General features: G+C 30.1%; 1 protein-coding gene and 4 non-coding genes across 5 annotated transcripts in view; 3 read left to right on the top strand and 2 right to left on the bottom strand.

Annotated features, from left to right (window-relative positions):
* The window catches only part of Spn100A (Serpin 100A), a 60,625-nt gene extending 44,542 nt beyond the window's left edge, over nt 1–16,083 (top strand). The window contains exon 7 of the mRNA XM_088223584.1: nt 14,078–16,083. Coding sequence (XP_088079710.1) covers nt 14,078–14,259 — 182 coding nt within the window. The 3' untranslated portion in view covers nt 14,260–16,083. The remainder of the gene's footprint in view (nt 1–14,077) is intronic.
* Nucleotides 594–679, bottom strand: TRNAY-GUA (transfer RNA tyrosine (anticodon GUA)). Its single transcript is given in 2 exon segments — nt 594–629; nt 643–679. It is a non-coding gene; the product is annotated as a tRNA-Tyr (tRNA).
* On the top strand, nt 845–931 carry TRNAY-GUA (transfer RNA tyrosine (anticodon GUA)). Its single transcript is given in 2 exon segments — nt 845–881; nt 896–931. It is a non-coding gene; the product is annotated as a tRNA-Tyr (tRNA).
* Nucleotides 10,290–10,376, top strand: TRNAY-GUA (transfer RNA tyrosine (anticodon GUA)). Its single transcript is given in 2 exon segments — nt 10,290–10,326; nt 10,341–10,376. It is a non-coding gene; the product is annotated as a tRNA-Tyr (tRNA).
* Nucleotides 10,818–10,904, bottom strand: TRNAY-GUA (transfer RNA tyrosine (anticodon GUA)). Its single transcript is given in 2 exon segments — nt 10,818–10,853; nt 10,868–10,904. It is a non-coding gene; the product is annotated as a tRNA-Tyr (tRNA).
* Nucleotides 16,084–17,879: the final 1,796 nt, after the last annotated feature.

The following is a 17,879-nucleotide window of genomic DNA, read 5'->3' as shown; positions in this document are numbered from 1 at the left end:
CAAATAATGAGGAAGTTCAGTGCTACGAAAATTTGGGTATAAATGTTTTAAAATTAGAGCATTTAATTGTTTGACGAAGTTTCTCCAAAATTGTAAAAAAAAAAAAATGCCAATAAAAATTTACTACTTTGAAAGACGTCGTGAGTTTTTGTAAATCAACTTATGACAGAGTTTTCTGATAGATTTCCGGTTTACAATTCACCAAACTCAGAACTCACCGTAGAGAACTTGTGACGTCATAGGCGGAGTAAAATTGCAAAACCTTAAAAAATCAGAGCGCTGATAATACTATACATAAAATAAATAAAAAATTGTCATAGTTCAAATGTGTATTTACAAACATAAAAAAAAACTGAACCCTTTACGAATTGAATTTTTGAAATAATTATTTGTCATTAAAATAAGTCAGCCTATTGAAACTAGCAGATTTGACCTTATTATATTTTATTTTTTTTCAAAATATTTCGAGTACGTCCTAATATTTGTAGACAAGTTCTATTAAAATATATTGCAACATAGATGGGAAATGATTTGAAGATAATTTAGAGAATGTGTTTTTTTTGTTGATTATTGAAAAAAGTCGCTAAAAAAATTCCTTCGAACCGGATTTGAACCAGTGACCTATGGATTACAATTGATACTCTACAGTCCACCGCTCTACCAACTGAGCTATCGAAGGTGTGAAAGTCGTGGTCAAATAATAAAAACAAAATACAGAATGTTTCTTGATTAAATATTATGTAATGGACATGTGTAAAATCTCTGAGCGAGTTTGATTTCTCGTTCGTTACCTTTCTCTTTGTTGCTCCAGTTTGTATTGATTATTTAATCCGTGAATCGTATACCTTCGATAGCTCAGTTGGTAGAGCGGTGGACTGTAGAGTAACACATTGTAATCCATAGGTCACTGGTTCAAATCCGGTTCGAAGGAATTTTTTGGGCCTTGTTTTTTTTTGTTTTCTTAATAAACGTACACATTTTTTAAAAGTAAATTAAAACTAATATAAAAAAAAAACGGAGATCATTGTTGAGAAAGGAATACCTGTGCAGTTACATTCAATCACAAGTGTTGTGACTTATCATTAGCTTGTTTAAGTGATCACTCTACACACGGTGTACAATGAAGAAGTTCAGTGCTAAGGGAAATTGGATATGGAAAATGTTTTCTTACGCGCAGTAAAAATTAAAGCATTTGTACTGTGAAGTTTCTTGAAAATTTATGAAAAAAATAGCATAAATGATTTTATTAAAAAATTAACTAGTTTGAACTAAATTTGTTGCAACGGAGATGGAAAACATTTTTGAGGGGATAATATGAATGTAGTTTTGCAGAAAGCAGCCAGGCATAGGAAAGTGAAACTAGAATAATAGCACTTTTATGAAATCAGTAAATAATCAAATCTTCACAACAGTTGGAATGTTTTTGACTTTGACAAATGATAAACAATGAAAACATAAGCTTTTTTTAGTATTACAAATAAAAATCGAACATTTTTTTTACCAGTTTTAATGATATTTAAAGTACCTTAAGATTTTTCTAGTTTTGTGGGTGTTTTCTGCAAATTGAAAAATTCCGTTTTTGTGATCGACAATGCCGTTTTGGTGATCGACGCTATTTTCAGAAGGTGATTATTACAGTTTTTTGTATAAAAGCGGTCTGACTGTTTTTAGCAGAACATAGAATTGACCTTACTGCACCAGGTAACACCAATTTCAAAATTATGGACTGCGTTCATAACTACGTTCATATGGAAGTTAGGGCATTTAAAGGGCTTATGACCTCTTTTACTTGACAAAAGTCAACGTATGAGAGATGTGGAAATGTGGATGTTTAAACATAGGCAGAATGGTGAATGTTACAGTGTGTAAAATGGCCATTTAAACCAGCTGATGACAGGTCATAAGACTTGTAAATACTCTCTCTCTGTGCAACAAGGACGACGAAGACTAGGAAAGCCCAAAATGCGATGGATGGAATGCATCAGTGTAGATACGACAACGTTGGAAGTGAGTAGCTGGAGAGGAAGGGCAGCAGACCGCCAAGAAAAGTGGAGGAGACTTCTGGGTTCAGCCAACGCCCCCCCAGGGCTGTCGAGTTTTTGATGATGATGACATTCCTAATTCAAATTACGAGCAACTTCTAACTCTTTTTCATTTTGATCCTCTGTTAAAACGCCGTGTCGTTTTCGATATAAAATTTCTATAAAAAATATTGAACTATTAAGTAGATACTAACCTCGTAAATAAAATACAAATATATGCGGAATCGAGAACTCAGATATCGGGTAATATTAAAACTGCCTTTGTTTTCAAGTGATACTACGTACCACACATCCATGGCCTGCATGTGTCGGGAATATAATATATACTGCCGAAACAATAAAATTCATATTTTTTATGATACTCTCTCAGCTTTTGCGAATAATATCTTAGGAATTAATCTTATTCAATAAGTACACACGAACAACTTATTTTTTATTGCATTGTATCCGGTATAAAAAATATAAATATATGAAAAAATATAGATATTACAATAATAGATATTACATCAAAATATATAAATCTATTTTGTGTAATTCTATAATTGAAGATATATATTTGCATGTTTGCAAAATTGTATCGACGAATACTTTCAAATTGTATGTTTTCTAATACGTATTTTTGTTGAATTATCAAATAAAATAAAATAAAATAAAATAAAATAAAATAAAATAAAATAAAATAAAATAAAATAAAATAAAATAAAATAAAATAAAATAAAATAAAATAAAATAAAATAAAATAAAATAAAATAAAATAAAATAAAATAAAATAAAATAAAATAAAATAAAATAAAATAAAATAAAATAAAATAAAATAAAATAAAATAAAATAAAATAAAATAAAATAAAATAAAATAAAATAAAATAAAATAAAATAAAATAAAATAAAATAAAATAAAATAAAATAAAATAAAATAAAATAAAATAAAATAAAATAAAATAAAATAAAATAAAATAAAATAAAATAAAATAATATAAAATAAAATAATATAAAATAAAATAAAATAAAATAAAATAAAATGAAATAAAACAAAATAAAATCTTGTTAGTAAAAAATATTTGATTTAGTTTGATAAATTAATCATACATTCCTAATAATAATTGACATCAAATGAGAAAAGAGTAAAAGGTTATCTATTTAGATAGATAATATTTATGTTTGTACATACGAATATAATAATTTTAAGATTATAATAAAATTAATAATAAATGGGATTATTCCAGACTTTCTGTGTCCGGGAGGATTAAGGATTCAATTTGATTTGTAAAGTTTTTAACCAAATTTTTAGATCAAAAATGTGTACCATATTTGTATCAAAAAATTCAATATCTTCGTCGGTAACTTATAATTAAACATGTTTTGAATAAAAAAATATACAAATATTTGTATTTCCATGTAAAAAAAATAATTTTACAATATAGATAATTGAATATAAATCTCCAATATTTTGAGTTTGCCACAATTTTTGTTGACAAAATAATGGATTTTTACTTCCTAGGGCAGTGGTCGGCAAACTGCGGCTCGCGAGCCGCATGCGGCTCTTTAGGCACTCGAGCGCGGCTCAGCGCAAGTTACACTTTTTGTTCAAATTATTTAGTCTACAGGTTTTACAGAAGTACTTCTAGAACTATTGCCTTTTGAATTATTGAGGATATTGCAAATACTGTAATCGAATGCATAAAGAAGCATCATATTAAAAACTCGATGAAATTATTTAAATTTCAACATATGGAGCTAAAATTATGAACGGTTTTTTTTTATTTTCGAAACAAAAAAAACAAACAAAAATTAATAACGAGATGCTTTTTACCATTGCATCATTCATCAACAGGCAAAAAAATTCAAATGTTATGGATTTGGTGATCAAGACTGTCAACACAATTGTCGTTTACTCAATAACAGATAGTAAATACGGAGATCTTTACTGCATTAAAAGGTTCGTAGACTTTGAATTGGAAACAGTTTAACGAAAAGAAATTTGGCTCTCAAAAGAAATTTTAAGCGTCGTAATGCTGATCTTTGGCTCTTTTGACTAATGAGTTTGCCGACCACTGACCTAGTGTGTTATTAACTTTACAAAAATCAACATACGAAAGAATTTAATAAATACGGATGTTCAAACATAGGTGGGTGAATGTTACGCAGTTTGTAAAGTGGGCACTTAAACCAGCCAATGACAGGTCGGACGCCTTGTATATGCCTAGATTTTTATATTACCTTAACTAATTTTTTTATTTTTATTAAGGTAAATTTGTTTAAATTGTAATAGTCCCCCTGAATCTCGAATATGTGGTTTCGACTCGAAGGCTACTCTTGGGTAAAACTGTCAAAAAGGAAATAGAATAGAGATAAGCCCGCCTAATAGTTTAGTGGTTAGCGAGTTCGTTTATCATGCTTTAGGTCTAGGATTCGATTTTGAACGTGAAATATTTCTTTTAAAGGCAGTCGTACACCACAATATTTCATTGTTCCTGGACTGGCACATGAAGCGTAAAAGTACTCTTGATGCAGTGCTCTATACACTGGGCGAGAATAGAGAAAATAATATTTATTTATTTATGTTTCAATGAACCCTTAACATAATGACAATAAAACCAGTGAAAAAAATACAACAAAAATACCGTAATATTAAAAAAGAACAAAAACATCGAGAAAAGTATACATTGCTAAAGAGTATTTACTATATATAAAAAAGATGTATTACATCTGTAACAAATATGAATATTTATCCAAATAAACAAAAGGTAAATCAAATCAAATAGCAGTTTTAAAAAGAGGAAGAGAAGAAAATAAATATAAAAAAAAAGAAATGTGCTTTAATAGGAAAGTTAAAAAGTCCACTTCATGGTTTACACAAATTTGAATACTAAACAATAATAAGTTTTGAAAATAATTATACACACAAGAGTAAAGAGTTAAAATAAAAGTGAAGAACTGATCATTATTTGAATTTTTAATTTTCAATTCTTTTTCAAAACACAGGACTTGATCATCAGCGGCGTGGTGTAAAATAAATCTAAATCATCACTGTATTGATTTGCAAGTCGTTGCATGCAAATAATAATTGGTGAATTCAATAAATAATTAGTACCGTGACGATGACTGTAAAACAGAAAATTTAGTCTTGTTGGTCTATCTGGAATAGAAAACAGTTCTGGGCAATCTATATTATTATTTAATAATTTATAAATGAATATGGTTTATAAATATACTTCACACATTTTTTGCTTGTAGATTAATGAAATATATTACAACAAAGATGAGAATATTTTGAAGAACTGAATATTGAAGTCTAGGCATTTACAGGGAGTATGACCTGCCGTTGGCTAGTTTAAGTGGTTACTTTACCCATTGTGTAACATTTACGTTTATGCCTATACTTGAACTTTTATATTCCTTCGTCTCTTCCATCTGTTTTTGTAAAATTAAAGAGCTGATTAATGTGCGTGAGATTCATCTGAGTGAATCATTTCACCTAGATACTATCTATGCTAAGAATTGAAAAAATACGCATGTTTTTTTTAATTTGAAAATTGCTTTATTATTTATCTTGCTTATAATATACAAGGTTTATATTTAAAAAGTGGATTATTCTTCAATTAAATTTCTTTAAATTTATCTAAACTGTTAGGGATATACTAATGTGGGCCAATCAAGAACTTCTCAGCATTTGCTGATGTGGAGAGGAAACCACTGAAAACTCTCCAGGAGAAGCCGGCCTTTTGGCAGTAGTCAATAGGCCTTTCGTTCCACAAGAGGAGTGTTCGGCATTTTGTTCCCTACTTTGGTTAATTTTACCAATTGCCTGCAATATGTTGACCATGGTATGATACTACCTCTCGTGTGAGTTCTTTATTACCTATCACCGATGGGATGTCGCATAGATTTTCTCCCAGGCGTCTGGATCGCGCCTCCAGCTGTTGTCTTTGAAAGCTGATAAAGGGGCAATGCATCAACAGGTGAGGGACATATTGAGAAGTTTTATCTCTAGGGGGTTGGATCCGCTCCTTGTCTACAAAAATTTACACAATCCCAAAATACTATTTCTAGAATAATACAGGTAATTCAAATCGCACGGTGATATACAATACCAAGAAAAATAAAAATACTATAATGAAAGATTTTTCAACGGACACGATAGGGTTTGCTTTATTTTTTGAGAGTTGAATTCTGTAGTTGTCTACAAAGTTTGGACACAAGTATTTAAATTATCTACGGTAAAATACAAAAAACGTTATGTAGAGAACACAGAAGAAACTTTTTCGTTTCCTATACATGAGAGACTATGGATACTACCCATTGCAGTACCCAGCATTGTTCCTTTTAGATATGCTTGGTATCACAAGTTTGCGAGCCAGAAGGCGCATTGCCTCGCTTATGATGGCTTTTAAACTTCTGAACGGGTTGATTTACAACCTCAAAATTTTGGATCGCATAAAATTATATGTACCGAGAAACTATTTAAGAGCTAAGCAACACAAATCATTTGTTCTTCAAGAATGCAGGACAAATTTACCGTTGTTGATGCCTGTGGGGAGAATGATTGGTCTGTTGAACAGCCTACCGAGAGAGGTGGATCTTTTCCATGCTGGGATTACCAGTTTTAGACTCTTCCTCTCTAACTATGTATCATAATGTGTATAAGTGACTTATTCGTTTTTGTTCATATGGACCTTAATAATTGATTGTGCATTTTTATCATGTTTTGTGTAGATAGATGTAGTCATCATTATGGTACTAATTATTCATTGAATTCACTAATTATTCGCATGCAACGACTTGCAAATCAATACAGTGATGATTTAGATTTATTTTATACCACGCCGCTGATGATCAAGTCCTGTGTTTTGTTAACAATTAAAAATTCAAATTATGATTAGTTTTTCATTTTTGTTTTAACTCTTTACTCTTGTATTTTACTCTTGTAGTTATTTTTTGAATTTATCATTATTTAATATTACTATTAATTTAAACCATGAAGTCAATATTTTAACTTTCCTTATAAAGCACAATTTTTCTTTTTTTTCTTCTCTTCCTCTTTTTTAAAAACTGCCATTTTTTTATTTACCTTTCTTTTAAAAAGGTAAATATTTATATTTGTTACACATTTAATATTTCTTTTTTTATGTAAAAATACTGTTTACCATTGTATACTTTTCTCGATGTTTTTGTTCTTTTTTTAATATTACGCTATTTTTTGTTGTATTTTTTTTCACTGGTTTTATTGTAATTATGTAAAAGGTTCATGGAATTGTAAATAAATAAATGAATATCCAATTATATAAACTACATACATTGTATGTACATTTAAATAAATATTATCTTAATTTATTGCAACAGAGAGGAAAACATTTTTGAGAAGCGAACACGAAAGTTTTACAGGGCTTAGGATGAGTTGAGGAAATATAGACATTTAAACATGGGCAGAATGGCGAATGTTACACAGCTTGTAAAGCGGCCACTTAAACCACTCAATGACAGGTTGTGTGCCTCGTAAATGCATATGTCGTTCTCAAAAATGTTTTCCTTCTTTTACATTAAATTTAAAAGAAATTTGTTCATTAAGTTCTAGATTTAGTTCATTTTTCCATGAAATACCTCCAAAATCCTTATTTTCATAAGCATTTTGATGATGGAAAATTACCAAAGTGTATTTAAGTGATTTTTGTCTAACTCCAGTCTAAAATCTCTTAGAGATGTCCTGTTTTTTTTTAAAAATTGACCTAATAAAAACGGACAAAACGCAATTAATTTTTTTTCCATAACCGATATTTTTTGACAAAGGCCACTTTAAAAATTAATCGTCAATTTTTAAAAAGTTACTACAGATGTGCAGAATAATGAGTCGATTTCTTTGAACAGGTGTCTCAGCTATTAATTATATAAGACTTGCAATAACGCTTTGATTTATGAGTATTTACAATATCTCAGGTGAATGTGTCGAGATTCGTGCATTATCGACTAAGTCAAGAAAGATGTTCAAGAAGTTGGTTTGGATACGTAGAGCGAATGGACAGCGAAAGAGCGGCCAAAAAAAATTACGATACGATTATGATGTTGATGGATGCAGATATTGAGGAAGATCGAGAAAGACAAGGCATGACCGAATATAAAAAATACTTGAAGATAGACATGTCAAGGTCGGGATAAACAACGCGCGTGCATGAGAAGATGTATGAATGTAGAGGAAGCGAGATCTATGCAAAGAGAGAGTGGTATGGGGTTCTATCCTCTCTGGCTATCCTTGTGCGTGTTTTTTTTAAGCCTGGGTGTTCTGTAATTAGGCCTTCTGGCCTATAAAGTCAAATCGATTTTTATGTACAAACATGTCTTTATTTGTAGAAAAATTTCAGGTATTTTCGTGAATATTTTATTTATTTTTACATTTGTATCAACCACCATGACTTTAGAATTATACGTCGACCGGTTTCGAGGTTACTTCCTAATATTCAGGACGCTAACTTACTTAAAAATTTTAATTTTTAAACCTTTTTGCACATAACGTTAGTTGCATATTGGCGGATTTATTGCCAATTGGCAATTTCTTCCAACCAATCAACAAAATAAAAGTTTAATTATTGTAATTCAAGTTAAAACATATTCAATAGAAAATAACGATTTAAAAAAGCTAAAGAGTCAATAGGAAAAAGGAAAAAAGAGGAAAGAGGAAATGTTTCTTTTGACGTGATTAAAACAGAGATACTGTAGTAACATATTTGATGGTGGATGGGAGATGATTCCACAGTCGAGCCGCATGGACACTATATAAGTTAGTGAAGAAGGAGGAATTGTGGGTTGGTATTAAGAGAGTGCTTTGAGAATTGGAACGAAGAGGTAAACCATGAACTGATAAGCGTAGAAATTTTTTACGCAGGTAGATAGGAGCGTTGAGACTATACAGGACATTGAACAGAAGTTAGATTGAGTGATAGTCTCTCCGCTGTCTAATTTTGAGCCATTCCAGTTGCCTACAACTATCAGAAATGTGGTCCTAAGACTAAAAATATACCTTTTGCATTTTGTATCTGAAGTCGTTCAAGTTTATCGAGTTTCTCACAGCTTAAATCAGTCATGGAAACATCAGCGTAATCTAGAATAGGTAGTTGTAATGCTTGTACCAGATTGCATTTAGTATTAATGGGTAAGAATTTTTGCAATCTTCTCTAGAGTGAAGACTGAAAAATATTTATAAAATATTACTCGCCAATTCAAAAAAGAAGATATATTTGTTAACTTCCGATTATAATTGCCCCCCATGATGGTCTGACCCAGTGCTTATCTAAAAATATTTGGAAATACTCAAAATACATTATCAAAAAAAAAATTAACTAAAAATGCCGACGCTTCCGTAATTTTTACCCTGTGAATGAATTCCTTTGGCTCTAAAGAGTTTTCCATATATTATTATAATAATATAGTTTTAGCATATTGGTTAGTAGTTGTATAGTTTGTATTTGTCCGCTTCGTGGTCAAATGTTCTGTGTCACACAAGAGGTCCTGGGTTCGATTGCCGACATTGTTAACATAATTTTTAAGGTCGTTTTACGTTGGAATATTTCAAAGTCTCTAGACTGACATCTGAAGCGTAAAATTGATCATCTTACTTTAAAAACTTTAAAGATACGCTACGGTTGCTATAATTAAATGGTACCCTATGCGCCATTGAGTGCGGAAATAATTTGAAAAAAACTATTGACTAAAATATCTTGAAAAATTGAACAAAATATTCAACGCGTTAATTTGGGACAACATATCACGTCATAAATCCTTGAGGAATAGCTCGATTTTATGAAGGTATAATGCACTTAAATAGCAAGAGTATTAGCCTCTTAAACATAGTTTCATTCATGTAAAAGACGTCGATCTCCAAAGCAATCATGTTCACCTGCCTAACTGTTCTTCATTTTGACTTGACCAGAAGCAGGGTGGTTCTCAGACCGGGAGGTAAAACAGTCTGTGCTGACGTTGTCGTAGATGTCTAATATCCCCAGGTACATGGAAAACGGTATTACCCAAAATAGCCGAGTTCTCGATATAACTTGTTATCAGCCGGAAACAATGTGTCAGTGTGAACCCAATCCTTCTAAGTTGCTCTCCAATGTAAAGAGATGATAAGTAAGATTTTTGTCTGAGCACTACTACGCGAGGGAATATAATAAAGTATCACCTTATGTGGACATGAAAAAATATGTGATAGTCTTTGTCGCACATACCTACTAAATCAATTATTCTACATAAAACGTATACCTTCGATAGCTCAGTTGGTAGAGCGGTGGACTGTAGAGTAACACATTGTAATCCATAGGTCACTGGTTCAAATCCGGTTCGAAGGAATTTTTTGGGCCTTGTTTTTTTTTGTTTTTTTAATAAACGTACACATTTTGCAATAAATACATTAAAAAAAATAAATTATGTAATTAAAGCATTTCTTTTGATTGACAATATTTTGAGTTAGTCTAAATGTTTATCGATAACTGAATTTCATCCCTTAGTTAATGATAAAAAATAATATTTTACAAAAGAGATAGAGAACATTCGAGAGAAGGGAATATTGAAGTATAAGCAGTTACAGCGCTTACGACTAGTCGTTGGCTGGTTAAATGGACCACTTGACACACTGTGTAACATTTACTATTCTGCAGGCAAAACAATTTAATTAGATGAATCTCATTCGCATCAATAAAGGTTTCAGCCCTTTAGCTTTTATAGAGATGTTTTACTTTTGGTTTTATTTTCAAAATTATATTTAATGCAAATAAATTTATCAAAAAAATTCCTTCGAACCGGATTTGAACCAGTGACCTATGGATTACAATTCTTTACTCTACAGTCCACCGCTCTACCAACTGAGCTATCGAAGGTATACATTTTACGTGAAATAATTTAATTGGAATTTGGCAAAAAAAAAAAAACTAAGTTCATGCATCATTTTGAACAAGTGCATATTTAAATAAAATGTAATGAGCAAATATATGCACATGAAAAAGAGCAATGAACAAATAAATAATATGTAGGTACATTCATTGCTACAGTAGGTTCTAAATTATCTGAAGCTATATTATGTGAATCCAAACTGAATGAATGTAATCTAGCATCATCTATTAATGTCAAGAACATAATGCCATCGTTTCAACTAAATAAAATATCAGAACAAGAAATCATTAAAATTATCACTAGTCTAAAAAAAACGTATTCCAAGGGTCCTGACGTTGTTAATACTTTTATGTTAAAACAATTTAAAAATTTCATTGCCAAACCTCTGTCGCACATTTTCAATCTAAGTTTCTCATCAGGAATTTTTCCAACACAACTTAAACAATCAATAGTGCAACCAATCTTTAAATCGGGTGATCAACAGAATATAGAAAATTACAGACCAATATCGTTGGTAAGTGCATATTCAAAAGTATTGGAGAAAGCATTCAAAAATAGACTAAGCGATTATGTAGAGAGTAAAAACTTACTTAGTGACAACCAATTTGGATTTAGACCAGGTAAAAGCACAGATGACGCAAGAAAAAAATTAACCGGAGCATTAGTAAACAACATTAACAATGGTAAGAAAACACTTGCAATTTTTCTTGATTTGGCAAAAGCGTTTGACACCATATCGCACAAAATTCTTTTAAAAAGAGTTGAAAACATTGGGATCACAGGTAGACCTCTAAATTGGTTACACAGTTTCATTTCCAACAGATTACAGAGGGTTAAAATTGGAGAATGCAGCAGTACTGCTTTAGAAATGAATTTTGGGGTACCACAGGGTAGTACGCTAGGACCTTTGCTGTTTATTATATATATAAACGAATTGTGTAATTTAAATATTAACGCTCGTATAATCACCTTTGCAGACGATACAGTTCTTGTATTTGAAGGTGATAATTGGGAGGAAACACATGTTAAGGCCGAAACAGGAATGAATATTCTTAAAAACTGGCTCAAAGATAATTTGCTGACACTAAACTCAAAGAAAACAAAATACGTTAAATTCAGCCCAAATATAAAAGGCCTACCAAGAATAGAATTAAGGATAAAAATTCATAATACAAATTGTAACACGCTTACCAGCTGTAATTGCTACCATCTGGAATGTGTACAAGACATCAAATATTTAGGAATCTTTATTGACGCACACCTTAACTGGAGAAAACACATTAACTATTTAGTGGGTAGAGTTAGGAAACTAATCTATATCTTTATAACACTGCGTAACATATTGTCCATTGTAGATATAAAAAGTATATACTATGGTTTGTGCAACTCTGTTTTGGCCTACGGATGTATTTGTTGGGGAGGAGCTGCCAAGACTATTCTTGATCCCTTGGTTAAGGTACATAAATCAATATTGAGGATAATATTGCAAAAACCGTACAATCATCCGAGTGAAGGCCTTTTCAAATCCTTAGACGTCCTTGGCTTAAGGCAAATCTACATGAGGAAAGTAATACTTGACATCCACAAAAATAGGAGCACTCAGGTGATTGTGAGTCATGCGCACTTAACCAGGAGTACAGTAAGAAACGATTTGGTGATTCCAATAGCACGTACAGCGGTATTCCAAAAATCATTTCTATATAACGGACCTAAACTATACAACCTGATACCGTCTTTTTGGAAATCTGATAAACCATCAGTTTTGAAAAGAAATTTAAAAATTTGGTTGACAGACATTGGAAGTAAGGAATCGGAGAATTTATTGAAGATAGTAATCTAAATATTATGCTATCCCACTGAATCATATATAAATTTATTGTATTTTCGCATGTGCATATATATCGTGTATGAATGTGTGTATATATATGTATATGTATGTATATGTGTGTATATATGTATGTATGTGTATATGTATGTACGAAGTATGTATGCTTTATATTTGTGTATTTAATTGTATTTTTACATTTAATGTAAACTAAATTTTTTTTTCTTTTCTTCTCTTCTGGGCTATAACGGTTTTTTTTTTATTTCTTCAATATAGTTTTTTTTATTTATAGGAAAAATATTCGTAAACCATATTTGCCGCAACAAATCGGTTTCTTAGAACAGGCATTTGCCCATATAGGAACCGATTGCAACATTAGGCGTATTAATATTTCTGGCTTGCCGACCCTTCATATACTGAGCCTACTCCTAGTACTAGCAGAATTTTGCCAGAGTGTTTTTTGTGCCATTTTGTAACATTGTATGTATAAACTAATAAATAAATAAATAAATAAAAAAATAAATAAATAATTGAAAAATAGTATGTAGAAATAGGCACATCATTTTAAAAGCAGTAATGAACAAATAGGTACATAATTTTAAAAATAGCAATGAACAAATAGGTACATAATTTTATAAATAGTAATGAACAAATAGGTACATACTATATAAGAAAAAGAGTGACGAATAAACATGTACATATTTTTAATAATAGAAGTGAACAAATTGTTAGATAATTTAAAAAATAGTATAGAAAAAATAGGTACGTATTTAAAAAAATAGTACCAAACAAAAATGCACATATTTAAAAAAAATGTAATCAACAAATATGTACATAACTTAAAAAATAGTATTAAACAAATGAGTACATATTTCGAATAATTGTAATTTACAAATGGGTACATATTTTTACTAAATATGTAGCTTTTTGTACAGTTCCCAGCCAACTGTACTTTATGTTTTTATATTAATCCAATGTAAAACCCGTAATGGACCATGTAATTTCTCATTTATTTTATTTTATTCAATAGACAATTTTATAATCGCACAGATATTTATTTTTTTATATCCCGACTTGTTAGAAAATTCCGTGTTAAGTCAGGACTTATATGCTCAAATCAATTCAAAATTATGTAGGTATTGTTTCATTTTGTATGATTTTGTTGGTTTTATTCATTATAAATTAACTAAAACTACATATTATGAAAATTAGAAACGAACAAATATGTCTATATTTTTGAAAATAGCAATGAACAAATAAGTCAATATTTTAAAAACAGTAAAAAAAACAATTTTTTCCAAAAATCTATCAAAATGTTCGTTCTTTTGTTTTCAGTTACAAATCCAGTGGCGTACTTGGAAAGGAGCCAGCCAATCGTGACGTCATCAGAAGAAAAAGAAAATTCGGAAGAATTTGTAGTGGATAAACCTTTCTTATTCTTCGTCATGGATGTCATTGATAATATAGTTGTTGTTGCTGGCATTGTTAGTGACCCAGAACAACCAGAAACATTTTAAACAGTCGATAATAATCATACATTTATCTTTTTTATTCGTAAATACTATACAATAAGCATGAGTGCGAAAAGGATAGCTATCTAGCATAAGTATTTTTAAAAAAAATCTCGGTCTAGAGCAGGATGTCACTAACTAACAAAAAGTTAAACAGTTAAATATTTGTTTTATTTATTTATTATTATAGTAAAATAAATATAAAAAGTACTATAAATCGCATTTAAGCCGTTTGTCATAGGGCTTTTAAGTACATCTTAATATTTTGAGACCAACTATATTTGACTCTCTAGGAAGTTTATCAAGATTGAAAGATATTTCAGCAGAGATGGAAAATCTTTTTGATAATGAAAGTTGAAGCATTTACATGGTTTATGATATGTAGTTGGCTAGTTTGATTGATCAATGTGTTTAATTCACCATTTTTTGTTTAAACGCAGAATAGTAAATGTGTTGCAAATGTTCAAAAGCCAGCTCTAGGCCATAAGGCCTTTAAATGCTTAGAGTTTTATATACCTGCTTAGCTCATAATCTCTGTTGAAATATCTATCAATTAAACATTACTCATAACTCACTAAGATACTTTTTGTTTGACCGAGAAGTATACCAAAAGAAAAAAAATGACAAAAAATGACATTTTAAAGGAATTTTTAGAACGATAAGTATCCATCCGTTGTCTCAAATATTGTTTTTTTACATAGTGACTTGTTGCGCTAAGCCGCAAAATAATATGTTTGTTTCATTAACTCCTAATTAATAATCACGAGTGCAAACAAAATAGTATCACAATGTTTTCAGTTTGTCCAAATTTTTGTAGACTAGGACTGGATTTAACCCCCTAGGAAGCTGTTAATATTAAATATTTGAATTTTCGGGGGCATTTTCAAAGAGTTGTAAATAACTCAGTATTAAAAAACTGTGACTCAGCTATACTAGCCACAGAGCCACAACACGGTTTAATTTGAATTATATAAAGAAAAACAACAAAGTTAATGTTTCAAATACTTTTTTTAAAATCAAACTAGTTAGTGGCAAAAGCATGGGACAATTTACAAAAGCATTTTTATTCATAAAAATATATTAGTAATTATATTCATATGCATATATTTTACTAATCTTTGATTTTTGCTTGTGATATTTTAGATTAAGAAAAAAATATTTAATGTTATTTTATTCCAGAAGCATTTGATTATGAGAAAGTACACAATTTATTTATTTACGTAGATTTAGGTTTGTTACATTGTACTAATGAGGAAATTCTGTGTTTTTTATTTTTTTTTTTATTCTATAGACTATAGACTATCAAATTAAGGCGGAATCAAAAAATAAATATATGTGAATTTATCGTATTATCAGTGCTATGATTTTTTTTAATTTAGAAATTACTCCGCCTGTGATATCGCAAGAGTTAGCAGTGAGCTGTAGAGAGTAAGGAGTAGGCTTCCCGGAAACCGGAAATTGATCACGACAATTTATTGTTGGTACATTTGGAAGAACTTGCGACGTTGTTCAAAGTATGTAGTACTTTTTAGTTAAAATCATTTTATACTCATTCAAATAAGCCAAATTAAAATTAAAGCAAACAAATCAGGCACTGTCTATTTTCACTAGGTATAGTAAATGAAGAAGACAGCATAAATATAAAATACAGCATATTTTTTATTAAAGATGTCCATAGATAATTAATTCAAAATTGAATAATATTTATATGAAAATGTGATAAATATAAATTTGACCGCTTGTAAGAAAAAAATATTTGTATCCAATTTCCCGTAGCACTGAACTTCCTCCTTGATATTTTTTATATTTTAATAAATGCGACGAAGAAAATTTTTTTTGCTTGTTTTTGTATGAAGTTTCTAACAAATATACCCACAACTTTCATTTTAAAGTACATATTTGCGTTGTTATGATTTACCTAAACATTTAAATTTTTGGTCATTTTCAACGAGTCAATATAAGAAAATGTTAACATAGAACTTTGTCTGATTTCTTAAATATTTGTAAGATATTTTGAAACACATTATTGCAATAAAACAAATATAATACAACTTTTTTTAAACAACTTTTTTTTTTTTTAAATGTTGCAACTGGGAGGTAAAACATTTTTGAGAAGCGAATATGGAAGTTTAGGCATTCACAGATTTTATGACCTGTCATTGGCTGGTTTAAGTAGCCACTTTACACACTGTGTAACGTTCACCATTATGCCCATGTTCATGTTCAAATATCCACATTTACTCAATTCTTCTATCTGTCGACCTATTTTTCTATTTTTTCTACCGAACGGTTTCAAAGCTACACAACCTTCTTTATCAAGGTATAATGATCTAATGAATTCCATCCTATTTTATTTTAACAGTGATAACTAAATATTTTATGGATACATATGGAGCTAATAAGTAAAGTCTTTTTGTCATGTTGTTCTTTTAAAAATAAGAAGTATGAGGTGAGATGGATATTATTACAATAAATAACCACAAAGTTTGTACATCAAATAAAAATTTTACGTTATTGCAACTAAAAAAAGGTCAATTTAAATATCATTACAAAACAAATATAGAATACCGACTTAATTTGCATCTTCAAGATAATAAAATATATTCTTGATGTCCCCGAAATCTCGGAAAAAATATATCTAAACATTTGCAGGCTTGCGAATAATGAAATACCTACATTACCTTGGTCATCATTGGACCGATCATGGGATTGAGTCGTTTTTGCCCAGAATTATCAAGTTCTGATGTTTTTTTTCTTTATTTAACTTCTTGTACATTCTCCCAACAAGCCAATAAAATAAAAATGCAATTTAAAAAAAAAATAGTTTCTAAACGTATTCGAGAGAAATAAAAAAAATAGGCAAAAATAGGAATGGCAATATTTGTAGATACATTAATTAAAATAAATTCTTGTATTCAATGGAAAAAATGAATAAGGAAAGAAGAAAGGAGAAGAGATTAACTCTCAAAAGACTGTGGTAAATAATCCCTTTGCGTGCGGTGATGTAACATCGAGTTGCCACAAGCAGAAAATGGAATATTCTAAAACTCAAACATTTGAAAAAAATATGGAAACATACAGTTTAATAATACTTGTTCCATAATTTACAAAAATAAACATATAATTTAGCCCTGTCACAGCAAAAAATGAAAATCATAATTTACGCGTGCATCCCCCATCACTGTCAAAAACCGACTGAATTTGTTTCACACACCACAGGCTACAGAACAGCGTCCTGTCTTCCTTGTATGTGTTCTATCTTCGTGCTCTCTCTCTAATACAGATGTATTGCTGTATTTGCAGACATCATTCTTCGGGTAGCAAGGTCAAATATTTTTTGCGTTAAAATCCAGCATGGTTATAGAAATTTTATTTTCCAAATCCGGGGAGAAAATGTCCATTTGAAGATAAAAAATTAAGAACAACATCATTAAAAAAATATGAGAGATATATCAAATCTTGTATCGTATGTCGACTAGTCTGACATTACAGCCACACAAGACTTAAAAAAGAGAAGTTTCTCCGCCCGTGATTTGAAAAGAGATACTTTTGAATCATCTTTGATAGTGGATTAGAGATGATTCCACGGTCGAGCCGCATGGAGAGTATATTAGTTAGCAAATGAT

Source organism: Micrasema longulum, unplaced genomic scaffold, assembly GCF_059751315.1.
Source record: "Micrasema longulum isolate JH-2025_06_02 unplaced genomic scaffold, ASM5975131v1 h1tg000242l, whole genome shotgun sequence".
NCBI lineage: Eukaryota > Metazoa > Arthropoda > Insecta > Trichoptera > Brachycentridae > Micrasema > Micrasema longulum.
The sequence above is the reverse complement of the archived record's forward strand: the minus strand, read 5'-3'. Positions and strand labels throughout refer to the sequence as shown.